This window comes from Chiloscyllium plagiosum, unplaced genomic scaffold (genome assembly GCF_037043375.1).
Source record: "Chiloscyllium plagiosum isolate Xiang-an unplaced genomic scaffold, Cpla_swu_hap1 HiC_scaffold_47, whole genome shotgun sequence".
Lineage (NCBI taxonomy): Eukaryota > Metazoa > Chordata > Chondrichthyes > Orectolobiformes > Hemiscylliidae > Chiloscyllium > Chiloscyllium plagiosum.
In genome coordinates this window covers 5676953-5704734 of record NW_028270185.1, presented here as the reverse complement: position 1 = coordinate 5704734, position 27782 = coordinate 5676953, and the positions used below count along the sequence as shown (strand labels likewise).

Below are 27782 nucleotides of genomic sequence, written 5' to 3'. Positions count from 1 at the left end.
GTATCTTGAAACTCAATATGGTTTCATGAAGTGCAAGTTTTTAGATTAGATTCCCTACAGTGTGGAAACAGGCCCTTTGGCCCAACCAGTCCACACCGACCCTCCGGAGAGTAACCCACCCAGACCCATTTCCCTCTGACTAATGCACCTAATACTACGGGCAATTTAGCATGGCCAGTTCACCTAACCTGCACATCTTTGGACTGTGGGAGGACACCGGAGCACCCGGAGGAAACCCACGCAGACACTGGGAGAATGTGCAAACTCCACACAGTCACTCGAGGCTGGAATCGAACCTGGGACCCTGGTGCTGTGAGGCAGCGGTGCTAACCACTGAGCCACCGTGCCACCCCAGTTGTCAAATTGTGCTTGACAAACTTGCTAGATTTCTTTGAGGATATAACTAACAAAGTGGATAATGGGGATTCAATGGATGTGGTATATCTAGACTTCCAAAAGGCATCTGGTCTAGATGGTTAGATCCAAGGGGGTTAAGGGTAAACTATTGGCTTCGATAGAATCTTGGCTGACTACAGAAGGCAGAGAGTCAGGATAAATGGGTCCTTCTCTGGATAGTGAACTTTAGCTAGTAGGGTGCTATAGGGGTCAGTTCTTAGACATCGACTGTTTAAAATCTGTATAAATGATCTGCAAGCAGGCACAGAGTGTAACATTGCAAAATGCACAGATGATACTAAAATAGGTGGGAAAGTAGCTGTGATGAGGAGGCAGCGTTTACAGTTGGATATTGATCGGCTGGAGAACGGACCAGAATCTGGCAGGTGGAGTTCAATGTGGATAAGTGCGAGGTTGTACATTTTGGCCGGAAAAATAAAAGGGAAAATTACTTAAATGGGAAGTAGATTCAAAGTACGTCGGTGCAGAGGGACCTGGGGGTCCTTGTGCATTAATCACAGAAAATGGGTGTGCAGGTGCAGCTGAAAATAATAAAGGCAAATAGAATTAGTGGCACAGTAGTTAGCACTGCTGCCTCACAGCGCCGGAGACCCGGGTTCAATTCCCGCCTCAGGCGACTGACTGAGTGGAGTTTGCACGTTCTCCCCGTGTCTGCGTGGGTTTCCTCTGGGTGCGCCGGTTTCCTCCCACAGTCCAAAAATGTGCAGGTTAGGTGAATTGGCCATGCTAAATTGTCCGTAGTGTTAGGTGCAGGGGTAAATGTAGGGGAATGGGTCTGGGTGGGTTGCGCTTCGGCGTGGACTTGTTGGGCTGAAGGGCCTGTTTCCACACTGTAAGTAGTCTAATCTAAAAGAATCCTGGCATTTATTGCAAAAGTAAAGTAAATAACTGTTGTTACAATTATATAAGGTGTTGGTGAGACTGCAGCTAGAGTATTACGTCCAACTTTACTTAAGGAAGGATGTGGTGGCCCTGGAGGCGGTGCAGAGGATCTATCCCCGGGATGAAAGGGCCCTCCAACAAGGAGCAGTTGAATAGATTGGGCTTGTATTTGCTGGGGTTCAGTAGAATGACGGGGGATCTGAATGAGGTATATGAAATGCTAAAGGGATTTGACAAGGTAGATGTTGAACATGAGGGCATTGGCAGAGACTGAGAGGCGATAGGTTCAGAACTGAGGTACTTCCCTCAGAGAGTTGTGGAACTCGCTGCTCCAGAGTGCAGTGGGGGCAAAATCCATCATCAAAAGCCAAGAAAGAAATCGAAATGTTTTGATGCAAAGCGGGAAAAAGGACCATGCGGAGCTGGCAGGAAAGTGGAGTTGAGACCAGGATAAGATCAGCCATGATCGTGTTAAATGGTGGAGCTGGCTCAAAGAGCTGAATTGCCTTATCCCACTTTTAATTCCGATGTTGACAAACCCAATGGTCAAGAATTATCCCATTATCTGCTTTGTCGTTGCCTGTGCCTGGGTGCCAGGAGAGGGGAGGGGGAGCAAGAGCTGGATGGTGGCTTGGGATGATTGACCTGTCACAGTTCAACCAATGGTAAAGCCACTGCGGGTGGCATGGTGGCCCAATGGTTAGCACTGCTCCCTCACAGCGACAGGGTCCCAGGTTCGATTCCAGCCTCTGGTAACTATCTGTGTGGAGTTTGCATGTTCTCCCCGAGTCTGCGTGGGTTTCCTCCCACAGTCCAAAGATGTGCAGGTCAGGTGAATTGGCCATGCTAAATTGCCCGTAGTGTTAGGTGCATTAGTCAGAGGGAAATGGATCTGGGTGAGTTACTGTTCGGAGGGTCGGTATGGACTGGTTGGGCCAAAGGGCCTGTTTCCACACTGTAGGGAATCTAATCTAGGGGTAGGGAATGGCTGCTGGTTGGCAGAGGGAGGGTAATCACATTCTTATACCTCCCTATGGTTCACCCAATTTGGCCAAGTTGCTTGTCAATGCTAACCTCAAAACTTCTTGTTTCTCACAGAGGATTTTAGCGAGTGACTTCCCTCACGAGATCGAGGCTGATGACCTGGAGGAAGACACGCCAAAGCGGAAAAATAAAACCAAAGGAAGGGTAAGTTGTTTTGGGCTTTGTTTTGTCTCAAAGTGTGAGTTCAAGGGAAGGATGAGAGGGACAACTGGGGTGGGTGGGGAAAATGAGTTGGGGGGGGGCAATACTGTTGACAGGTCATGGGGCAAAAGGAAATCACATGACTTCCATTGGCATTTTGGGTGGCTGCCTGAGTGGAGGAAGTGTTAAGGAAACGTTGACATCAGTTTTGAGGGGTGGGGTAAATCACATTTGCAGTGGAATGGGCGAAGAGCAGTGGGAGTGGGCCTAATCGGAGAACTCAGTTGAAGAGCTAGCACAAAGATCATGGGCCGAATGGTCTTCTGTGCTGTACCATTTTGAAACTCGCGTAAGGTTACACATCAAGCCTTCAGGTCACGCAATCGGAGAATGATAGACTGAAGGAGGCCATTTAATCCCACACGTCCATGTCAGCCCTCTGATGGATCTACCCCAGTTAGTCACTAGACCATCAATCCAGAGGCTCAAGCTAATGCTTTGGGGACATGGGTTCAAATCCCACCATAGCAGTTGGTGGAATTTAAATTCAAGTAATCATCTAGAATTGAGAGCTAGTCCGACTGTCAGTGACCATAATGATGATCATCGATTGTTATAAAAGCCTGTCTGGTTCATTAATGCCCCTTTAAAGATGGATACCGCCTTCCTTACCTGGTCTGGCCCGCTACATGTGACTCCAGACCCATATGAATATGGTTGAATTTTATTTGCCCTTAATAATGACCTGAGCAAGCCTCTCAGTTAAAGGGATGGGGGCAGCAAATGCTGGCTTGGCCAGTGACACCCATGAAAGTAAAATTAAAGGTAAGTCTCACTCCCCTGTGCCCAGATCCCCCAGTCCCTTGGGATTTCATCCAGTTCTTTTTCTTTTGAAAATTCCTGTACTGAATCCGCTTCCATCATCCTTTCAGTCAGTACGGTCCAGATCACAGCAACCTATGTCAACAAATACCTCTCCTTCACTCAGTTTTGCCAACAGTTTTAACCCCTCAGGTTACCAACTCAACCCACAGAGATGTCCTTGTGTGTTAAATCCTTTCTTGAGTTTTAAAGGGTTTTGAGGGGAGTAAATTGTGAAGTTTCTTTTATTATTCATCCATGGGATGAGGGCATCACTGGCTAGACTAGCATTTACTGCCAGGGGACAGTTAAGAGTCAGCCACATTGCTGTGGGTCTGGAGTCACATGTAGGCCAGACTAGGTAAGGATGAATTTCCTTCCGTTAGTGAACCAGATGGATTTTCCCAACAATTGACAATTGATTCATGGTTATCATAAAACTCTTAACTCGAGTTTTTAAAAAAAAATTGAATTCAAATTCCACCACCTGCTGTGACAGGATTTGAACCAGAGTCCCCAGACCATTAGCTGGGTCTCTGGATTAACAGTCCAGTGATAATACCACAGGCCATCACCTCCCCAGGTGAACATCAGGAGTCTGTAAGAGGGATTTAGATAGATTCCGTGAGTGGACAAAAGCCTGGCAAATGGAATATAACGAGGAAAAATGTGAAATGGCTCATTTTGGAAAGAAGAATGTAAGAAAGTATATCATCTAAATGGTGGGAGATTGGAGAGCTCTGAGATGCAGGGGGATCTGGGGGACCTAGCGCATGAGTTGGAAAGGGTTTGTCTGCAGGAACAGCAAGTAATGAGAAAAACTCATAGAATGTTATAATTTATCACTAAGGCAACTTAATGTAAAAGTAGGAAGTGAAATAAAAGCAAAAGATTGGAAATTTGAAATAAAACAGAAATAGTTGGAGAAACTCAGGCAGGTCTGGCAGCATCTGTGGAGAAAGAAACTGAGTTAACATACAGAGTCCAATGGGACTTCTTTAGAACAAAGAATGGCAATCTGAAGAAGTCATACCAAACTTGAAAGGTTAACTCTGTTTGTCTCCACAGATGCTACAAACCTGCTGAGTTTCTCCAGCACTTTAGATTATGCTTTAGCTACACAGGCCATTAGCGAGACTGCGTCTGAAGTACAACGCACAATATTGGCCGCCTTATTTAAGGGAGGATGTCGCCACGTTGGAGCCAGTTCAGAGAACGTTTCCTAGATTGATACCTTGAATTACCTTATGGGTAATGAGGAAATGTTAGACAGACTGGGCTTGTATCCACTGGACTTTAGAGGAATAAGAGCTAACTTGATTGAAATAATAAGCTCCTGACGGGTTTTGGCAGGATGGTTGGGGAATGGACGTTTCCTCTTGTGTGAAAATCCAGAACTGTTAGAAATAAAGGGTCACCCATTTAAGGCAGATGAAGGGACAGGTTTTCTCTCAGTGAATCAAGAATCTTTTCTGAAAAGGCAGTGGAAGCAGTGTCTTCGAATATTTTTAAGGCGGGGCAGAGAGACTCTTGACAAGTATGTAGGGGTGCATAGATGTGAAGCTGGAAAAACACAGCAGGTTGGACAGCATCTGAGGAGAAGGAAAGTCAACATTTCGAGCCAAAACCCTTCACTTGTCCCAAAGAAAGATTTCGACCCAAAATGTTGACTTTCCAGCTCCTAAAATGTTGACTTTCTTGCTCCTCAAGTGCTGTCTGACCTGCTGTGCTTTTCCAGCTTTGTACCTATTGACTCTGACTTTCAGCATCTGCAGTCCTTACTGTCTCCAAGCAAGTACAGGTGAAAGATTATCTCGGGTAGGTGGGAATGTGGAGCAATCAGATCAGCCATGGTCTTATTGAATGGACGAGGAAGGACAGAAGGGCTGAATGGCTTACGTTTACTCCTAGTTGGTAGGTTCAAGACAAGTATCTGCAGGTGATTGTCTCCTCATGGCTTCGAGCCTCCAAGGAGAGTGTGTGGGACATTACCAAGGTTAAGGTAACTCTCAGTCTTTCTGCTGTCTCCTCCAGACCTGTGGCATCGGAGGGATGCGCAAGAGGCAAGAGCCGACATCGTTGGAAGATCGAGATAAACCGTACGTCTGCGACAGTGAGTAGATTCCTCTGTCAGAGGGAAAGGGCATCACGCAAGCCTTTACTTAACCAATCTGCAAAGAGCTTTTACAGCCAAAGAAATGGACTAATTTGAAGTGGGCTCCCTGTTATAATGCTTGCCAGAAAGATCCCACCAGCAGCAATATGACAGATGACCAGGTAGTCAGTTTCACCTGATGTTGATCGAAGGGTCAATATTGGCCAAACCATATGAAGCTCTCAACCTGCTGACCCTTGAGATAGTGACCATGGCATCTCAGTTTAATAGTTTAATCGGGGATAATAGCACTGCTAACACTCCAGCACCTGCTCAGTACTGCAGAGAGAGGGCCGGCCTAGGTCACATCCTTGGCTTAAAGACTTTGACTGCTTCCTGCTGAGCTAGGGTCCAAGTTGATGGAAAAGGATTGAATTGAAAAGGGGAGAGAGGGTTGCTGGTTTGGGTCCAGGTCTTTGGGAGGTTGGGTTTTCCCACAGTTTTGAGGTGACTCACATCCTCTCTCCCTTTTTGTTGCCCACAGTCTGTGGAAAACGGTACAAGAACCGACCAGGCCTGAGCTACCACTACACTCACACTCACCTGGCGGAGGAGGAGGGCGAGGATGAGCTGGAGCGCCACACTCTGCCTTTCCATCGAAAGAACAACCACAAACGTAAGCTAAAACATTCACTTTGCAGCTTCGGGGGAGGGTGGGTGGGGAGCTGGGGGTCTGTGTCGTTCAGCGTGTGCTGCTTTGAGTAGGTCCCGGGATTTGAATTAGGGAATGGTTACACTGTGCAGAAAGAGGCAGTTCCTCCCATCCTGACCCTGCCAGCTCTCTGTGAGAGCAAATCAGCCACTCCCTCTTCCTGTCAAGAATGCATCTGATTTCCCTTCGGAAAGCCACAATTGAATCTGTCAAACGTCTCTCTCTCTCTCTCTCTGGAGACAGACTGTAAGCACTCCCTGTGTAAGAGTGATTCTGCTCAAATGGCCATTCGGTCCGCTCTGCAGTTACTGTGTTCTCTGGCTCCCAATCTGTTTATCGGGGAAATGGGATTTTTTTCCCTGTCTCCTCTGTCAAGGACCCCTCCTGATCGCCATCAAATCTTCCCGCAGCCAACTCTGAGGAAGACAGTTCCCACCTCCCCATCCTACCCTCCTGTTTGAAGTTCTTCATCCTGGGACCATTCTTGGGCGACTTAGCTGCACCCACTCCAAATATTTCACATCCCTCCTGAAAGACGGTGCCTACGATTGGACACAGTACTCCAGCGCAGTCCAGAGCTTTGTATATCAATGCTGACCCTTTCTTCCTTCCTTTTTCACTCTGTGCCTCCATTGTAATCTCTTCGAGCTCCATCGGCCCCAAATCAATGTATTTTTACCTCTTTCCCATCAGGTAAATTGATCCCCGAATTGTGGAGTGGAGTGTTGTGATTGGGTGTTGCTGAGATCAATCATTCCTGGAGGTAGATCTCCAGACCCTAACATCACTTACCCTCCCCTACTGTCCTTCCTGTTCCCCCACCCATGCCCCCCTCAACTCCTTGAACGATTTCTGATAGTGTGTCAGGCAACCATTTTCCTGTCTGAAGTACTTTCTTAGAGGGAAGAAATTTTTTTATTAAACTCAGACTGTTTTTTAATTTGGCCCATGGATTCATCTCCTGGGCTTTGCTCATTACCGTGACCATGGGTTAGTTTTCAATTCCTGGAGACTCCAGGCCAATCCTGGAGGAGTTGATAATGCCCATTCCTGGCGCAAGTGGCTATTCTTGATGTGAAGTCACTAGTGGAGACCGTTCCCTGAGCTCTCCCCCTCCCTCCATTCCCCCAAACCCCAACCATGGGGCTACAATGAAACAGAAATCTGTCTATAGCACAGGATGGGTTTCAGGCCCCTAGCCTTCCCTCTCTTTACATCTCAGCCAGTGGTCCAACCATTCAGAAATTACTTCAAAGTAAGCAGAAGAACAAATGACACCTTTTATTGTGCTGCAGAAACACCAGCCTTCACTAACTAGCACCTGCCTCCTCCTTCCTTAACCTGTTGTCAAAATTACTGAGGGTAGCGGGTCATCAGTGAACGCTTTCGTGGTGAAGTGGTGAAAATATACACTGGGAGGCAGGGTGTGATCATTCCATCCATTCATGACCTCTCTAACTCACAGAGATTGTGACACTAGCAGGTTGCATAGTTCAGGCTAAAAGCTACAGATTGCCATTTATTAAGAAGTAAGATTATACAAATTGAAAAAAACAAATGACAGTACTTCACTTGACCTCGTGCCATCTGTTTTGAGACAATGCAAACATTACAGTCCTCTTGAAAATGCTTAGGTCAGGAATCCATGAAAGCTTTTATGTGAAAGATGTTAGTTATCTCGCAGAGTACCATATTAGTGCTGAATTGTGTGTCAGTGCAGTACTATTAAGAGGATTACAGAATGTGGATGATAAACCACTTGTGTGTCTCTTTGCTTTGATTTCAAGCAGGAATTATCCAAGGTAAGTGAGTAATTTAGACAATTGAATTGTGAATAGTTTCTCACTGTGACAGACTTGTTGACTGAGTCAATTTTCAAAAGCCTAAATGAAAACAACGCAGCCACATGGGTGAAGCTGTTTTCTCCCTATATTTAATCTCTTGGTTTAATCTATGTTCATTGGAATCTCAATGGGTCATAAAGTGACAGCCTGGCACTCCATATTATTGGTTATTTGTGCCTTCTAATCCTGGCTAAGCAACCAACAGGGGGAGAGGTGAGTCACCCCTTGCATTACATACCAGATACAGCCATGCATTCCTTGGATCAGATTCTGTTCCGGAAACTAGTCACACAAACCATTTGAAAACAGCTCCACTACTATTTAGATGCTGCCATACAAGGCTTCAAGTTCAAATTGTTAAGAAACCGTCTTTTATGCTTCCCCTTTATCATTACCTTTCCCCACTTGATTTTCTATGTCAACTGTTACAAAGAGTTCTATGCTCTGGCCATCAGGTGTCCCAAGAGCAATGAGTCTCTCGCTCTCTCTCTCTCTCTCTCTCTCTCTCTCTGTCTCCATCCATCCATCCTCTATCTTCTGTTTTTCCTATTTACTCATGGGTTGGGGACATCTCTAACTGGTCAACATTTATTACCTGTCCTTGTTTCCCCTTGAGAGGGTGGGGGTGAGCTGCTGTCTTGAACTGCTGCAGTCCATGTGCTGCAGGTTGACCCACAATGTCGTTAGGGAGGGAATTCCAGGACTTTGACCCAGTGACACTGAAGGAATGGTCAAAAATTTCCAACTCAGGACAGCAAGTAACTTGAAGGAGAACTTGAAGGTGGTGGTGTTCCCATGTATGTGCTGTCCTTGTCCTTCTAGGTGGAATTGGTCATGGGTTTGGAAGGTGCTGTCTGATGATCTTTGTTGGATTTCTGCAGTGCATCCTGTAGATAGTACACACTGCTGCTACTAAGCACTAATGTTGAAAATCATGAGGGGCATGGATAGGGTCAATAGCCAAGGTGTTTTTCCCTGGGTGGGGGAGTCCAAACTGGAGATCATAGGTTTAAGTGAGAGGGAAAGATTTAAAAGGGACCTGAGGGGAAACGTTTTCACACAGAGGATGGTGCATGTATGGAATGAGCTGCCAGAAGAAGTGGTGGAGGCTGGTACAATTACAACATTGGCATCTGGATGGGTACATGAGTAGGAAGAATTTGGAAGGAGTGGATGCTTGTGGAAGTGGTGCCAGTCAAAAGGACTACTTTATCCTGGATGGTGTCAAGCTTCTTGAGTGTTCTTGGAGCTGAAACCATCCAGACCAGTGGGGAATATTTCATCACACTTGTGTTTTGTGGATGGTGAATAGTCTTTAGGGAGTCGGGAGGTGGGTTACTCGCTGCAGTATTCCTAGCCTCTGACCTGCTCTTGTAGCCACAGTATTTACATGGCGAGTCCAGTTGAGTTTCTGGTCAAGGATATTGATAGTGGGAGGTACAGTGATGGTGACACCATTGACTATCAAGGGGCAGTGGTTAGATTGTCTGTTATTAGGGATGATCATTAACCCGACATTTGTGTGATGTTAATGTTACTTGCCACTTGTCAGCCCCAGCCTGGAAATTGTCCAGATCTTGTTGAATTTGAACATGGACTGCTTCAGTATCTGAGGAGCTGTGAATGGTGCTGAACACTGTGAAATCATCAGTGAACTTCCAAAATTCTGGCCTCATGATGGAGGGAATGTCATTGATGAGGCAGCTGATGGTTGGGCCTGGGATACTACCCTGAGGAACTCCCGCAGAGATGTTATGGAGATGAGATGACTGACCTCCAACACCATGACCTCCTTTGTGCCAGGTGTGGTTCAAACCAGCAAAACGTCTTCCCCTGATTCCCATTTTGCTAGGGCTCTTGATGCTACACTCAGTCAAGTGCAGTCTTGATGTCACTCTTGCCTCTGTCTGGAAATCAGCTCTGTTGTCCATTATTGAACCAAGGATGTAATGAGGTCAGGAGGTGAGTGGCCCTGTGTTGTGCTACTGTTCAAATGAAAATTGCAGGCTGGACTCTAATTGGGGAGTTTTGATAAGAGCATAGAAACAGAAGTAAGCCTTTTGGCCCATCGAGGGTGTCGTACAATTTAATGATATCCTGGCTTGGTAATCATTAACTCTACTGTCTCAACAATACCCCTTGATTCCCTTTGATCTCTACCCATTCCCTGGGAGATTAGGATTGCCTCCATGTAATCATTTCCAAAGCCCCCAGATAAAGTGTCATGGCAGCATTAAATCACTACAATGCAGATAGAGGCCATTCAGCCTATCAAGTTTGCATTGACTCTCTGAAGAGCATTTGACCCACACCCACTCCCACATCCTATAACCCCACATTTCCCGTGACTGATCCACTAAATCTACATGTCCCTGCACACTACAGGACAATTCAGTATGGCCAATCCACCCTAACCTGCACATCTTTGGACTGTGGGAGGAAACCGGAGCACCCGGAGGAAACCCACGCAGACACTGGGAGGATGTGCAAACTCCACACAGACAGTCGCCCGAGGCTGGAATTGAACCCGGGTCTCTGGCGCTGTGAGGCAGTAGTGCTAACCACTGAGTCACAGTGCTGTCAGGGCCCAGGATACTGGGCAGAGCAGGGTTGAGGGCAATAGAAATCTGTCACCAGTTTGGCAAAGCAGAAGATCAGCCGAGTTGACATTCACTATTGAATGTGAAGCCCCCAGTGGACAAATTGCCTGCAGACAGCTGCAGCAAACCCATGATCTGCTGAATGGGAATCTGGCTCCCGAGGGGGCTGTGGACTTTCTAAAAAGAGCTTTCACCTTCGTAAGTTGCAGGAAGAAAGAGGGAACCAGCAAGAAAACTTTTCCAAGATTCCCTCTGTATTTCTTAATGATAGAATTTTACTGTCAAAGAGATTTAAAATGACAAAGTGCCCATAATTGTTTGGGCATCTAACAACTTTGATGGGTTGCACAGACTTTGCCATTGAGCTGTGATACTGAGCGTGGGATTTGCCAGCAGCAGATAGGGAACATGACTTTGTGGAAGGTTTTTCTTGAAATTAATTCACATAGTGAGGATGTCATCGCCCATCCTTAATTGCCCAAAGAAGCAGTTAAGAGTCGACCCTTTTGCTGCGGGTCTGGAGTCACGTGTACACCAGATTGGGTATTAATTGGGTATTAATAATGTCCCTAAAGGACATTAGTGAACACGGTCATCATTAGAGACTTCATTCAAGATTTCTATTGGACTGAAATTCCAGTACCTGCTATCGGCAGGATTTAAACTGGGTCTCCAAGATCTCACCTGCCTTTCTGGATGAATAATCTAGTGATAGTAGGACTAAGCCATTCCCTCCCTTGTGTTTCCCCTGTGACCCGCACAATGGGGGTCGGCACTGTGAGATAATGACCTCCTGCGAAGGTTCTTTCCAGAGGGATGGGGAGAGGGAATCCTGATCGGAGCAAGGGTGACCGATTTGGGCCAAGGTCAGCTTGTCCCGGTTGATGGTGCCCCACCAATAGTTGACGATTAAGCTAGTTACCGGGAATTAAAGGGGGCTCACTACTGCCTCACAGTGCAAGGGACCCCGGTTCATATCCAGCCTCGGGCGACTGTCTGTGTGGAGTTTGCCCATTCTCCCCCCTGCTAAATATGTGGATAGTAATCGTACAGACCTGTATATATAAATGATTACTCTGTCTCTGTATGCCAAGAAATGGAATGTTTACGTATGTATGGAATGACCAATTGTACAGATCATCAAAATATTTTATGAATAAAGTATATTTTTGAAATAAAAAAAAAGTTTGCACATTCTCCTCATGCCTGGATGGATTTCCTCCCTCAATGCAAAGATGTGCTGATTATGAGGATTGGCCATGGGAGATTGTCCTGCAGTGTCTAGAGATGTGCAGGCTGGGGGGAGCTTAGTCATGGGAAATGTGCAGTTACGGGAATACAGTGGGGTGTAGGTCTTTGCAGGGACGGTGTCGACTGCATGGGCCGAATGGCCTCTTTCCACACTGGAGGGATTGTATGATTCAGTGAGTTTGGAGGAGAGCAGAGCTGGCTATCCCGTGTGGTTGGCGTTCCAATGTACTATGTTGGCTTGTTAAGGGGGAGGGCAGGATCACTTGACGCAGTGACAATGTGGAAAATTGCCTTTATATCTTCAAGCAGTCTCCTGGAGGACATCATGAGAGAGTGGCCGCTCCTTGAGCTGTTTAACAGACTGACAGGACTGGATGTAAAAAACTCTATCAAAGATCCCAACAGTCTTTCAACCAGGCCATGCACCAATCCCTAAATCTGTGTACCCTCTGGAGTTTAGAAGTGTCAGAGGTGATTTAATTGAAACCTATAGGATCCTGAGCGACTGGACCAGGTGGATGTGGAGAAGATGTTTCCTCTTATTGGAGAAACTCGGGGGTCATAGTTTAAAAATAAGGGGTTGCATATTTAAACCGAGATGAGGAAACATTGGGTTTCTCCACAGAGGGTTGGGAGTTTTTGGAATTCCCTTCCTGAAAAGGTGGTGGATGCAGAATCTTTAAAATTTTTCAGGCTAATTAAATCACCATAGTCGGACTGGATCATAAGGCTGCTCTCTCGTTAGAGAGAGAGATGACTGGGGATGGTTTAACCCTGATTATCACCGTGCCTCAGGCAAGGGCAAAAAGTTGAGAAGGAGAGTCCTCAGCCAGCGCAGGAAGTCACACGGTGTTGGCGTGACTCGGAATTGCGACTTTGTGGAACGAGGCCATTCAGCCCATCAACCCTCCGAAGAGCATCCCACCCAGACTCAGTTTTATTGATGGCACAAGGGGATGAAAGATTATCAAAGATGAGGAGGAATGTAGAGTTGAGGTTAAAATCAGATCAGCCATAATCTTAAATAATGGCAGAGAGGTGTCAAGTGGCCTTCTGTTATTTCTTGCCTGCCTGCCTCTCTCTCTTCCATCAAAACACTCCTTCAAACCTCCCTCTTTGACCAAGCACCAGCCTCAATAACATCTTCTGTGCCTCAATCTCAGTGTTTGTTTGTTTGTTAAGACCCTGGATGAAGGAGATTAAGGGCGCTATATAAATTCACCACAAACTTGCACCTTCACTTACGATGCACCTGAAGCAGTGGCTTGGCCCCAGGAGAAGGTGGGGGGGTGAGCTGCCTTCTTGAACCGCTGCAATCTATGTGCTGTTGAGGGTTGACCCTCAAAGTCCTTGGGAGGGGAATTCCAGGACTTTGACCCGGTGACACTGACAGAACGAAAGGTGAGAATGAGTGGAGGAAGGAGCAGGATAGAGAGTGACAGCATCTACAGCCCTGCGTATCCCTGCATGGATTTAGCTGGAGTGTGACTGTGCATAGGCGGACCCCTCACTCTCGGTGACGGAGAGTGGAGAAGGAAGGGAAAGCAATTTCCTTGTCTGACAAATGAACCTGCATTTCTATAGCACCTTCCACAACCTCGGGGCTTCTCAAAATGTTTCACACCGAATGAAATACTTCCAGTTCATGCTGTATTTCAGACAGAGGCTACCTACACAAGATGGATGTAAAAGACCCTATAACAGGATTGCGATAAACGCAGAGAAGGCTCACTCTCCCACATACACACCCTTTCCACCCCAGCCAAACATCCGTCTTAAACATTTATCCCTCAGCCACCTACACTCGAAAAGGAAACCAATTCTCTGCCATGTCCATGGGAGCTTGCTGTGCGATAACTGGCTGTCACATTCCCTACAAACCGAGGTTACAGGGCTGAGTGGTTAGCACTGAATTTAATTCCAGCCACAGGTGACTGTCTGATGGGTTTCTTCCGGGTGCTCCAGTTTCCTCCCACAGTCCAAAGATGTGCAGGTTAGGGTGGATGGGCAATGCCAAGTTGCCCATAGTGTCCAGGGATGGGCAGGCTAGGTGGATTAGCCATTGGAAATGTAGGGATAAGGTAGGTGGGCAGGTTTGGGTGGGATGTTCTTTGGAGGGCCATTGTGGACGTGATGGGATGAATGGCCTGCTTCCACACTGTAGGGAATCTATGACCTCCTCATTGGTTACAAAACAAAAGGGCATGAGGTTGTGGACGCGCCATCAAAATGCAGATCTTTCAAGGAAGGCAAAGCCATGAGCTGGTGCGAGTGTACCTGGCATTGGGGCAAGGGCTTGGGGCAGTGGTCCCCAGAGCGTGGCTGGGAGTTGAAGGCTGAGGCAGATCTGCCAATGACCACGAGGCTGGGAGGAGGTGGAGGGATCTCTTGGGTCGGGGTGGGTATTCTCCTCTTCTCCCTCATCTGTTTAAAGAGAGAGAGAGAGAGAGAGAGACAGAAAAAGAAATTGGATTGCTTTGTTGCCTTGGTTATTGGGTTGGCATGGCAACCCACTCGTCTTGCTCCCTGAAAAAAATATAAGTGAAGGCCCTAGGCTTAATATTTCTCAGTGCATTTGATAGTTTCAATTAGAGGGAGAGGCCTGTTTAATGGTTTCCTGTCAAAATGCTCTTGCAGAATTCTCAGCAGAGGGTGAGGGGGAGAGTGAAGAGAAATAATATTCAGTGCATGCCTTCCAGAACAATCCTCATTTATGCAGCCCCTTTCAAATATAACGAGGAGGAATTCCCTTAGCCTTTAATAAGACATCCAAAATCTTATCTAACCACGGAGAGCTCTGGGCTGATTACAGACCCCTCTCGTTTCTTTGTTTGTCTCGATTCGATTTGAGAGCCTACGAGATTTTTTTTCCCGAGAGAGAGATCGCTCCCGCCTTTCTGATACTGAATGCAAATGACACTACACATTGCTGCAAATGGAGCAGGCTGCTTACAGATTTGACTTCCCACAAAACCATCCCTGCAGCAACAAGAAATAAAATCCTGCTGTTCTAGAACTTTCCGATTGCAGTTTCGACACATTAGCAGTGGAAGAGGCAGTAATGATCATTCTTGAGGTGTTCCGATGTTAATGTCATCCTTTCTCATTTATTCATTTTCAAAGGATTCTATAGCTGACGATGTGACTTTTGTGTAATTTTCTTCAGATCATTCTCTTTGTGGTGTTGACCTTTCTTAGTTTATTTATAGGAGAAAGTGAGGACTGCAGATGCTGGAGATCAGAGCTGAAAATGTGTTGCTGGAAAAGCGCAGCAGGTCAGGCAGCATCCAAGGAGCAGGAGAATCGACGTTTCGGGCATAAGCCTTCCTGAAGAAGGGCTTATGCCCGAAACGTCGATTCTCCTCCTTGGATGCTGCCTGACCTGCTGCGCTTTTCCAGCAACACATTTTCAGTTTTGTTTATTTATACTCAGGATGTGGGCATTATTGTCTGGGTCAGCATTTATTGCCCATCCCTACTGCCCCTTGAGAAGGTGGGGGGGTGAGCTGCCCTTTTGAACCGCTGCAGTCTATGTGCTGTAGGTTGACCCCCAATGCCTTTAGAGGGGGGAATTCCAGGACATTGACCCAGCGACACTGAAAGAACAGTGATATATTTCCAAGTCAGGGTGGTGGGTGGCTTGGGAACACCAGCCCCTGCAAACTCTCCTCCATGTGTCTGCTGCCCTTGTCCTTCTAGATGGAAACGGTCTTGGATTTTGAAGGTGCCGTCTAAGGAGCTTGGGTGAGGTTGTGCAGTGCATCTTGTAGATGGCGCACCCTACTGTCACTGAGCACTAATGATGGATGGAACGAATGTTGAAGATGGTGGATGTGATGGCAACCAAGTGGGCTACTTTGTCATGGAGTTGAGCTTTTTGAGTGTGTTGGAACTGCTACTGAGATGGAGAGGTATTTTCCAAACTGCCTGCCTGCATGGGGTTGAGAAGGATAAGGATATGGGGGGGGGGAAAAACTGATGGAAATGTATGAAATTCTCACAGGACTGGACAGACTAGATGCAGGAAGGATGTTTCCCTGGTGATGGAGTCTAGAACAGGAACGTAGCCTCAGGATACTGAGTAGACCACTTAGGACTAAGATGAAGAAACATTTCTTTACTCAGAGGCTAGTCAACCTGTGGAATTCTCTGCCACAGAAAGGCTGGAACACTGAATATATTCAAGAAAAAGATTGTTTTTTTTAGATATTAAAGACACCATGGGACATAGGGAGAAAGTGGGAAAATGGCATTGAGATAGAGAATCAACTGAGATCATATTGAATGGGGCAGCAGGATAGAAGGGCTGAATGGCCTTTTCCTGCTCCTAATTTCTATGATGTAACAAAGGTACTAAAATCATTGGAAACACAAGCTGGAGGTCAAGGAGAATTTCAGGAAGTGTTTCCTTGTCATGACCTTTCTGTGGTGCAGTGGAGAAAAAATCTCTCTCAAGAGATGGATCGACAAAAGGACATTCCAAGAAATACAGACACTTTCTTTCGGATGTTGCTGTTCTTTGTCCCAGGGGTGGGTGGGAATGCGGAGATTCCTCCCACAGCCAGTGGTCAAGGTGAATCGTGTCGGCATTTTTAAGGGAAAACTTGAGGGAGGAAGGGACAGAAGAGATGGGGTGAGATGACAAAGGGGTGGAAGAAGAATTACAGGCATGATGCAGATGGGCCAAATGGCCTGTGTCTGATGGATTTAATAGTGTCTCTCTGGTATCTACTTCATGAACTGGGATCATACGACCATAAAACATACAAACAGAAGTAGGCCATTCAGCCCATTGAGGCTGTTTTGCCATTTGATAAGCTTGTGGCTGATTTAGGAAGCATCTATATTTTCCTGCTTTTTGCCCATAGCCCTTGATTTTCTCCAAGTCTTGGAGATTTGCAGCATGGGACTCGCTCCTTCAGCCCACCTTATCCACGCCAGTCAGCAAACGTCCACCAGCTTTAATCCCATTTCTAGAACTTGGCCTGTAGTCTTGCATGCTCCAGCATTTCAAGTGTCCATGTAAATCTAAATCTACTTTTCACATGTCTCGAGGGTTCCTGCCTCTACCACCCTTTCAGGCAGGGAGTTTCACATCTCCATCACCTTTGCGGTGAAAAATATTTTCCTCGAATTCCCTCTAAACGTCCTGCTCCCTGTTTTAAAACTGTGCTGTCTGGTTATTGATGCATCTCCCTACCTATGTTGTCCACACCCCTCAGAACTCAATCAGACCCCCCCCCCCCTCAGCTCTCAGGAAAGCAAACCCCGACCTGTCTAGCTTCTCTTCATCGCTGAATCACTCCAGCCCAGACAACATCCTGGTGAGTCACCTCTGCAGCTCTCCAGTGCAGTCAAACACCTCTGCAGCTCTCCAGTGCAGTCAAACACCTCTGCAGCTCTCCAGTGCAGTCAAACACCTCTGCAGCTCTCCAGTGCAGTCAAACACCTCTGCAGCTCTCCGGTGCAGTCAAACACCTCTGCAGCCTTCCAGTGCAAACACCTCTGCAGCTCTCCAGTGCAGTCAAACACCTCTGCAGCTCTCCAGTTCAGTCAAACACCTCTGCAGCCTTCCAGTGCAAACACCTCTGCAGCTCTCCAGTGCAGTCAAACACCTCTGCAGCCTTCCAGTGCAAACACCTCTGCAGCTCTCCAGCGCAGTCAAACACCTCTGCAGCCTTCCAGTGCAAACACCTCTGCAGCTCTCCGGTGCAGTCAAACACCTCTGCAGCTCTCCAGTTCAGTCAAACACCTCTGCAGCCTTCCAGTGCAAACACCTCTGCAGCTCTCCGGTGCAGTCAAATCCTTCCGATAGTGTGGTGACCAGAAATGCACACAGTACTCCAGGTGTGGCCTAACTAATGTTGCACAGAGCTCCATCATGACCTCCTTGTATTCAATGACTGGACTCCGACATGCACATCAAGGACAATCTGATCCGCTGTACTTCACAGGGTCAGAGCATTCCCTGTGTACTCTTTTGCCTTTTAGTCCTCCTGAAATCCATCATCTCATACATTTTAGGATTAAATTCCATTTGCCACTTGATAATTAAAAGTCTGTCTCTGTCAACCTTGAGTATATTTAATGACCCACTCCCAAAGCACTCTGCGGTAAAATATTGGACAGATTCACTACCCTTCAAGAAAGGACATGCTTCCTCATCTCTGTATTACCCCCCTACCATGACCCCTTATTCTGAGATGTTACCCTCTGGTCCTTGACACTCCAACAAGGGGAAATAACCTCTCCACATCTAATCTGTCAAGCCCCTTAAGAATTTTAAAACAAAGAGGTACAGAGGTTGGCGATCCGAAACAAAACCTGGTCTACATGGGACTCCAGTCCCACAGCTATGTGGTTGACTGTTAACTGCCCCCTGGGCAGTAAATGCTGGCCTAGCCGGTGATGGCTTCATCCCATGAATGAATGAAAAAAAAAAACAGAAATTACTGGCAAACCTCAGAAGGTCTGGCAGCATCTGTGGGAAGAAAGCAAAGTTAATGTTTCAATTTTGGTGACTCTCCTTCAGAACTCGCAAGAATCTTCTATGTTTCAATAAAGTTGCCTCTCCTATTTCAAAAGTCCAATGAGTACAGGCCTAAGCTACTTCATGTTGCCTCATAAAACAGTCCCTTGATATCCATTATCAGCTGGACTGCCTCCAAAGTCAGGATATCTCTTCTCAGATAAAGGGATCAAAACTGTTGACAATATTCTAGATGCGGTCTAACTAGTGCCTTCTATGGTTTTAGCAAATCCTTTCTTTTTATATTTTGAAATAAAGGCCAGTGGTACATTTGCCTCCTCTATCCCCTCCCCCCCCCCCCCCCCACCCCCTCTCAACTTGGATGCTAGCTTTCTGTGATTTATGTACAAGGACCCCTAAATCCCTCTGGCCTGCTGCTTCCTGCAGTCTTTCTGCCATTTAAATAATATTCAGCTCCTCTATTCTTCCTGCCAATGTTCATCGTGGTGCTAAGAAAGTTAGAAGTTGACAATGTATGCCTAGTCAGTGTCCAAGGTCCAGACACAAGTTACAGAGACATCGCTCCTTGGCTGTTACTTTCACGTAACGAATGTTTGAGGATTGAAGTAATTTAGAAGGAATGGTAACAGGAATATGGCTATTATAATTGCATGTGAGTAAGTGAGCATATGTGCGTGTCTGAGGATATCTGTGTGCAAGTTTGCATGTAAATCAGTGTATTTACATGTGCGTGAGTGTGTGAGTCGGTATGTATATGCATGAAGTGTGTTTGTATAAATCAGTGGGTGTGTGAATCTACCAGGGTTGTGTAATTGTGTGTGTATGTGTACAAGTACACATGTAATGAATATTCATATGTGCAAGTGCACATATAATGTGTATGTATGTGGTATCTGCATATCCAATATGTAAAGTGTGTGTGTATGTTATTACAAGTGTTTGTGTTTGCCGGTGGGTATATGTACACACAGGAGTGGGCATGTCATGAGTGAGTGTGTGAATGTGAGAGTGAGCATATACCTGTTTGAAGTGATTTCTGTGTGTGGTTTGTACACTGGCTGACTCTCTGCAGTGTGGAGAACACTGGATCAGGCAGTGTTTCAGAAGCCAGGCAGAGAAAGCGAGAAAGAGTCAAAGGTCACACCTGGTTTCTGTAACATTTCCCACAACCTCAGAGCATCCCTGAACTCTTTACAGCTGATGAAATCCCTGTGAAGTGTAGTCACTGTTATAACGGAGGATTTTATCATGTTTAACAGCTTCCCGCACAGGCTGGATGTTTGAACCTGATTTCGTCAAGAACGAGATGTTGATTCACGAATCAATGGGTTCCCAATCTGCTCTGTTCAATGGGATTTGGTAGAAAGATTTATTCAGGGAGAACTGGTATTGGGACAACCAGAGCCAGTCGACATTCACAAGGTGGAAGTTTCCTGTTTGCCATTCCTAATCAATAAACTGTGACTGTACTTGAATGAGATGGGTCCCTGTGTGATTTATTTCACGTTTGTCACGGAGATAATGTGTCAGAAATGGAGTGAAAAGCTTCCACTGATTCCTAGATGTTGGAGTGGTCTCTAAACGTTATTTTGCGCTCACTGGCAACGCAATTTAGATCTTTAATTAATGCAAAACCAGTGGGAAACTTCATGTTGCCTGTCATTGTGCCCTCAGTAAGAGAGGGGTAAGTGGGGGTGCCCTTTACAAGGTGCAACCTAAACTCTATTTGCATTAACTCGTAAGGGATCTCAACTGTCTTTTCCACTTCCGTTTGGACCGTTGAAGGGAATGCAATGTCTGTGCCTACAAATCAGGACATGTGAGGAATAGTTTCACCTAGCGACAGGTTCAGTTCAAAAGAAAACCTGATTGGATCACTTAACCTCCCGGTTACCAAGAGAATAGAGCCACTGTCAACCAATCCCAGAATGCATGGCTGGAAGAGAAAGCCATTATTCACTCACAGGATGTGGGCATCACAGATTGGGCCAGCACTTATTACCCTTTGAGAAAGCAGCGGTGAGCTGCCTTCTTCAACCCGCTGCAGTCCATGGGCTGTAGATTGACCCACAATGCCTTTGGGGAGGGAATTCCCAGGATTCCGACCCAGCGACACTGAAGGAACGGCGATATATTTCCACAGTCAGGATGGTGAGTGGCTTGGAAGGGAACTTTGGATGGGATGGTGTTTCCATATGGGAGGAGAAAGTGAGGGCTGCAGATGCTGGAGATCAGAGCTGAAAATGTGTTGCTGGAAAAGCGCAGCAGGTCAGGCAGCATCCAAGGCACAGGAGAATCGACGTTTCGGGCATAAGCCCTTCTTCAGGAATGAGGAAAGTGTGTCCAGCAGGCTAAGATAAAAGATAGGGAGGAGGGACTTGGGGGAGGGGCTTTGGAAATGCGATAGGTGGAGGGAGGTCAAGGTGAAGGTGATAGGCCAGAGTGGGGTGGGGGCGGAGAGGTCAGGAAGAAGATTGCAGGTTAGGAAGGCGGTGCTGAGTTCGAGGGATTTGACTGAGACAAGGTGGGGGGAGGGGAAATGAGGAAACTGGAGAAATCTGAGTTCATCCCTTGTGGTTGGAGGGTTCCCAGGCAGAAGATGAGGCCCTGTTCCTCCAACCGTCGTGTTGCCATGGTCTGGTGATGGAGGAGTCCAAGGACCTGCATGTCCTTGGTGGAGTGGGAGGGGGAGTTAAAGTGTTGGGCTACGGGGTGGTTGGGTTGGTTGGTCCGGGTGTCCCAGAGGTGTTCTCTGAAACATTCCGCAAGTAGGCGGCCTGTCTCCCCAATATAGAGGAGGCCACATCGGGTGCAGCGGATGCAATAGATGATGTCGATGTCTGCTGACTTTGTCCTATGTTATGGAGATTGTAAGTTTGGAAGGGTCAAACTAAAGAGCCTTTGACGATTTCTGTAGTGCAACTTGTAGATAGTACACACTGCTGCTACTGAGCATGAGTGGTGGAGGGAGTGGATGTTTGTGGATGTGGTGCTGATCAAGCGGGGGCTGCTTTGCCCTGGATGGTGTTGAGCTTCTTGAGTGTTGTTGGAGCTGCTCCGATCCAGGGCAAGTGGGGAGTATTCCATCACACCCCTGACTTCTGCCTTGTAGATGGTGGACAGGGTCGAGAGTGTGGTGCTGGAAAAGCACAGCCGGTCAGGCAGCATCTGAGGAGCAGGAGAATTGACATTTTGGGCATAGGCCCTTCATCATTCCTGATGAAGGACTAATGCCCAAAACGTTGACTAGCCTGCTCCTGGGATGCTGCCTGACCTGCTGTGCTCTTCCAGCACCACACTCTCAACTCTGACCTACAGCATCTGCAGTCCTCACTTGCTCCAAGATGGTGGACAGGCTTTGGGAATCAGGAGGTGACTTGCTCACTGCAGTATTTCTAGCCTCTGTCCTACTCTTGTAGCTGTGATCTTTAACTGGCTAGCTCAGTTCAGTTTCTGATCAATGATAACCCCCTAGATGTTGCCAATGGGTAGGGAGCTTCAGTAATGGTGATGCCATTGAATATCTTATTGGAGATGGACATAGCCTGGCATTTGTGTGGCTTGAATGTAACTTGTCATAGTCAGTCCAAGCTAAGATATTGTCCAGGTCTTGCTGCATTTGAACATGAGCTGCTGAGGAGTTGCTAATGGTGCTGAACATTGTGCCATCATTGGTGAACATCCCCACCAATCTGGTGTATGTCAATGGGTTATTATACTGCAGAGGTATCACACTGCTCAGTCCAATTCCTGAACATCCTGAACAGTGAGGATCTCTTAAAGCAGAGCATGCTGTGGAAAATGGAACGTTGGCTCTGATTCTGAAGGGAATTGATTAGAAAAGGGATATAAAGCGGAAGTAGGGACTGAACGGAGGAGGAATTTCTTTGCTCAGGGACTAGTGATGTTCCCTCCCAAAGAGGTCTGTGGACGAAATGTTCTTAATATGTTCACAACATGAATAGACCTCTGGAGGGTAATGGAGTATGGAGACAGTGTGGGAGTATTTCATTGAAATAGAGGATCAGCCATGATCATGTTGAATGGTGGAGTAGGCTTGATGGATTGAATGGCCTACTTCTGCTGCTATAATCTATGTTTCTATGTTAAGTGTGTCTATTGTTTGGGCTGTGGACTCAAGGCTGGGAAATAAAGAACTTTACAACTACAGATGTAGCTTCCAAGGACATGCACTGACACCAGATCTGCTTTAGATACGTTAGATACTCAGTACCAGTTGGGATCTAGACTGACTGTCTCATGGGCTACAACCTTGACCCACACCCACTCATTGCTGGAGAGGAGCTCAGTCAGTCCCTCAGAGAGATAATCATAACTCTTCATGGGAATGGGAGTGCCTCAGACCGCTGAATGTGAAACATGTGACAAAGGAGCATCACCTCTCATCCCTTTCCCTGCCACTCCCCGTTATCATACTGCCCGTGTGAAGACTGTACTGTCCTGGGAAAAAGACTGTGCATTGATATAGCACCTTTCATGATCTTAAGCCATCCCAAAGCATTTTACAAGTAATAAAATACCTTTGAAGTGCAGGTCCTGTCATATTGTAAGAGATTCACCAGCCAGATCATGCACAGCAAGCTCCAACAAACAGTAAAGTTGTGACAAACAGATAATCTGTTCTTTAGTAATGTTGATTGAGGGATTGCCGTTGTCCAGGACACCAAGGAGACCTCCCTTTCTCTTCTCCCTTTCACAAGAGCATGGACAGGACTTGGCTTCATGGTTTGAATTGAGAAATGGCACATCTGACAGTGCGGCACTTCCTCAGTCCAACTGGACAGTGCGGCTGGAGTCTTTGCAGCAAGATTTGAAGCCACAGCCTTCTGATTCAAGATGGACTGGTTAGATGGGCCAAATGGTAGCAAATAAAATGTGATCCTGAAATGTGTGAGCTGATGCATTTTGGGAGGATTAAGAAGGCAGAGGAATACATGGTGAATGGTGTACCCTAGGAATGGAATACCCTGGGAAGTGCAAGAGATCAGAGGGACCTTGATGTGCATGTCCATAGGTCCTGGAAGATGGCACGATAGGTCAGTAAGTGGTTATCGAGGCATATGGGGGACTTGCGTTTATGAGTCCAGGCATTGAATACAACAGCAAGGATGGAGCTGGAAATAACACTAGGCCACAGCTAAAGTACTGTGTACAACTCTGGTCCCTGACTGTAGGAAGGATGTGACTGCACTGGAGAGGACGCAGAGGAGATTCACCAGGATGTTGCCTGGGCTGGAGCGATTCAGCGATGAAGAGAGACTAGATAGGCTGGGGTTTGTTTTCCTGAGAGCAGAGGAGGTTAGGTTGGGTTGGGAGCGGAGCCCTGATTGAGTTGCACAAAATTCTGGGGCACATAGACAGGGTGGATAGACGGGTCAATGACCAGGGGGCACAGTTTGAAAGTAAGGAGCAGGAGATTTTAGGAAAATATTTTTCGTCCAGAAGGTAGTGGGAATGTGGAACTCACTGCCTGAACGGGTGACAGAGGTGGGAAGCCTCACAGCGGTTAAGATGATCACTCAAAATGCCACAGCACATAAGGCTACAGGTGAATGTTGGGAAATTAGATGAGAATAGATGGGTGTTTGATGACTGGAGTGGACACGATGGGCTGAATGGCCTCTTTCTGTGCTGTGAAGACTCCATGAGAGTGTGACCCACTTGGCAAAGTGGTGTTACTGAGGAGTGGGAGAGGAGTCAAAATAAAACCTCGCCCTGACTTTATGGTGGGAGGGAGAGGGGTGGGGAGGGGGGAGCTGGATGAGAAGACTGCCCCTTTAAGATTCGGTGAGGACTCTTGAACTTGCTGGTTGTCCCCCTGCCTGGTTCCTGTAGTGAATCTCCCGCCTGGAAAGGTGTGTGCAGGACATCCCATTGCTCAGGGAGTGTAAGGAAGATGTTTGCATCTCTCTCCGCCCTATTGACTGTTACATAATGTCCTGCAGCTAGGAAAGCCCCCGATGGGACCATCATTCCGAACACCTATTGCGATTTCTGCCTGGGCGGGATTTCTGCAAATAAGAAGACTGGGTGTCCCGAGGATCTAATATCCTGTGCAGATTGTGGTCGCTCAGGTGAGTTTAATCCCCCATTTACTGCCCACCTTGTGAAGTTCATTCTCTACCCTCCAACCTCCCCCCCCCCCCCCCCTCTTTTCCTCCTGTCCCCACCCCGTTTGTCCTCCTATTCCCCCACCCGCAACCCACTTCCTCTTTAAACTAGGGGGTGTGTCAGTCCAACTCCTCACAGTCAGGACCTGAGGGAGCCACCTACAGAGACCAGGAGGGGGCGGTCAAGCCTGATTTAAAAACTAACCCGAACCAAAGTAAAAGCCTCAGTTAACTCTGGGAGCGTAGGCCTGTTGAAGCTGCTCAGGTTGTGATAGAGAGAGAGAGAGAGAGAGAGATAAGGCAAACCTTATTCAGAAAAAAAACTGGTTCATCTTCACCTGATAGTCCAAGGAGCACATTACTGTAAATATTGGAATCTGTACTGAGTAGACTCAAAACGTTAACTAACTCTCTCTATGGATGCTGTGAGTCCCTTAAAGATTATCCCGCTCTCATTTGAGAGAGACAACTGATGGTAGTTTAACCTGAGTGTCAGTACGCTCCCAGGAGACATTGAGAAGGGGAATCCTTCATGATAACCTCAACCGGTATGAGGACTGAGCCCACGCTCTTGGTGTCTATTCTAGATTGCACACCAGCCATTCAGCCACCTGAGATAACTGGCCCATTCCTCTTGGTGTTACCATGTTCTATCTTAGAAGCAACTCTTTTGAAAGACAGCCTGGTTATTAGAGATAGAGGGCAGAAAAGATTGGCTCCAGGGGTGAGGAACTGCAGGGACGTGGAGAAGGTGGGTCTGTTTTCCCTGGAGATGAGAAGATTGAGAGGAGGTTTGATGGTGGCAGTGTACATCCTGAAGGCCTGAACGGCATAGAGAGGGAGCAACTGTTCCCTTTGGTGGAAGAATTGAGAAGGACAGAGCACAAATTTAGACGCAGTGGCAACATGGCCAGCATGACAAACTTCAGTGAACGATTAGGGTCTGGAGTGCAGAGTGTGGTGGAGGCAGCTTCAAACCGGGCTTTTGAAAGGGAATGGGATAGTCACCTGAGAAGGAAGGATGTGCGGGAGAGAATGGCTGAGATGAGCTGAATGGCCTCTTTCTGCACTGGAACCTTCCTGTGGTGTGCGTTTCAGAGCACGGCATTTCACAATCTGTTAGTGGGGCCCTGGGATGCTTACCCCTCAGGTTCCCCCCAGCTCACTGCACTCCACATTAAAACACTTGTCCTCATGGTGGCTCAGCGTTTGTGGCCTCAATTCTGTCTTCTTCACAGAATCCAAGGCCTAAACTAAGGGGCTTGTTGTTACATCAAATTACTGGAGGGGGCATTGTTCAGTCAGTAATGGGGAAGCAATGGCACTGTGGTGTGATTGCTGGACTATTCCAGAGACCCAGGCATTATTCTGGGGACCTGGGTTCAAATCCCGCCTGGTAGCTGATGGGGTTTGAATTTGTTCTTAATAGAAGAATCTGGAATTGAGTCCAAAGATGACTGTTATTGATGATGGGGGGACAAAGCCGATCTGGTTCAGTAATGCCCTTTAGGGAAGGAAACTGCCACCCTTACCTGGGCCTAAACGTGACTCCAGACCCTCAGCGATGTAGTTGACTCTTAACCACTCTCTGGGCAATTAGGGATGGGCAATAAATGCTGGCCCAGCTCGCGATGCCATGAGTGAACAAGGGCAAAAAAGACATGCAGCAAGCTTCCACAGTCTGCAGTTGGACAAGAAGCAGCTTGTTTTTTGTGTGATTGAAGCTTAAATATCAACCCCAGCGATAGCAGGCAGAGCTATCCCAACCCCTGCCTCAGTCCCACCCCCACCCCTACCAGCTGTTTTTCAAACCTATGACTGTGGGATCTTTCCTATCCACCCAGCAGGCCAGAGAAGGCCTGGGTTTCACCTCATGTGAGCTCCTGAACTCTCTCACTCTGGTCAATGCCCTTCGACAGGAGCTAGACTTGAAAAGGCTGGTGCTGGGAAAGCACAGCAGGTCAGGCAGCATCCGAGGAGCAGGAGAGTTGACGTTTCGGGCATAAGCCCTTCATCAGGGCTCTCCTGTTCCTCAGATGTTACCTGACCTGCTGTGTTTTTCCAGCACCACCCTTTTTGACTCTGACTTTAAGATTAGATTCCCTACAGTGTAGAAACAGGCCCTTCGGCCCAACAAGTCCACACCAACCCATTTCCCTTTGACTAATGCACCTAACACTATGGGCAGTTTAGCGCGGCCAATCCACCTGACCTGCACATCTTTGGACTGTGGGAGGAAACTAGAGCAAACCCACGCAGACTCGGGGATAATGTGCAAACTCCACACAGAGAGTTGCCCGAGGCTGGAATCGAACCTGGGACCCTGGTGCTGTGAGGCAGCAGTGCTAACCACTGAGCCACCGTGCTGCCCATGCTGACTTCTCCAGCTTCTGGATTAGTGGTGCTGGAAGAGCACAGCAATTCAGGCAGCATTGGAGGAGCAGCAAAATCGACGTTTCGGGCAAAAGCCCTTCATCAGGAATAAAGGAGAGATTAAGCTAGAGGACGGTGGGGGTGGGGAGAAAGTAGCAGAGAGTACAATTGGTGAGTGGGGGAGGGGATGAAGGTGATAGGTCAGGGAGGAGGGTGGAGTGGATAGGTGGAAAAGAAGGTAGGCAGGTAGGACAGGTCATGGGGACAGTGCTGAGCTGGAAGTTTGGAACTAGAGTGAGGTGGGGAATCTCCAGCATCTGCAGTCCACACATTGTCCCAGGAGCTATACTCCCAATTCACTATCGCAATTCTTCTCTGGCATGTCTCTCTCCCACCGTCTCCCAAAGACATGGTCTTATGGTAGGATCCATCCCTTCAACTACCCCCACCTCCATCCAGCTCACCCCCCTACTCGGCGATTGCACAGCAGAGGTGTCACACTGCTCAGTCCAATTCTTGAGATATCCAGGAAGGAACTCTTGACGTTGACCGCGTGAATGTGCCTTTTGGCTGTGGAGGCTAGTGTGGACGAGCCAGACCCACCACCACTCCAGCCTCCCCTCCCACCGCCTCCCCTCCCACCACCACTCCAGCCTCCCCTCCCACCACCTCCCCTCCCACCACCACTCCAGCCTCCCCTCCCACCACCTCCCCTCCCACCACCACTCCAGCCTCCACTCCTACCACCTCCCCTCCCACCGCCTCCCCTCCCACCACCTCCCCTCCCACCACCACTCCAGCCTCCCCTCCCACCACCTCCCCTCCCACCACCTCCCCTCCCACCACCTCCCCTCCCACCACCACTCCAGCCTCCCCTCCTACCACCTCCCCTCCCACCGCCTCCCCTCCCACCACCTCCCCTCCCACCACCACTCCAGCCT

At 47.6% G+C, this 27782-nt stretch overlaps 1 protein-coding gene across 3 annotated transcripts in view; it reads left to right on the top strand.

Annotated features, from left to right (window-relative positions):
* dpf1 (double PHD fingers 1) overlaps positions 1–27782 on the top strand; it is a 63931-nt gene that overhangs the window by 16690 nt on the left and 19459 nt on the right. For 2 of the 3 annotated variants that reach the window (XM_087984068.1, XM_087984067.1), the window contains exons 4-7: positions 2398–2487; positions 5380–5458; positions 5985–6116; positions 24304–24432. In XM_087984068.1, the coding sequence (XP_087840194.1) occupies positions 2398–2487; positions 5380–5458; positions 5985–6116; positions 24304–24432 (430 nt within the window). The remainder of the gene's footprint in view (positions 1–2397; positions 2488–5379; positions 5459–5984; positions 6117–24303; positions 24433–27782) is intronic. The other variant, XM_087984066.1, reaches the window with a different exon arrangement.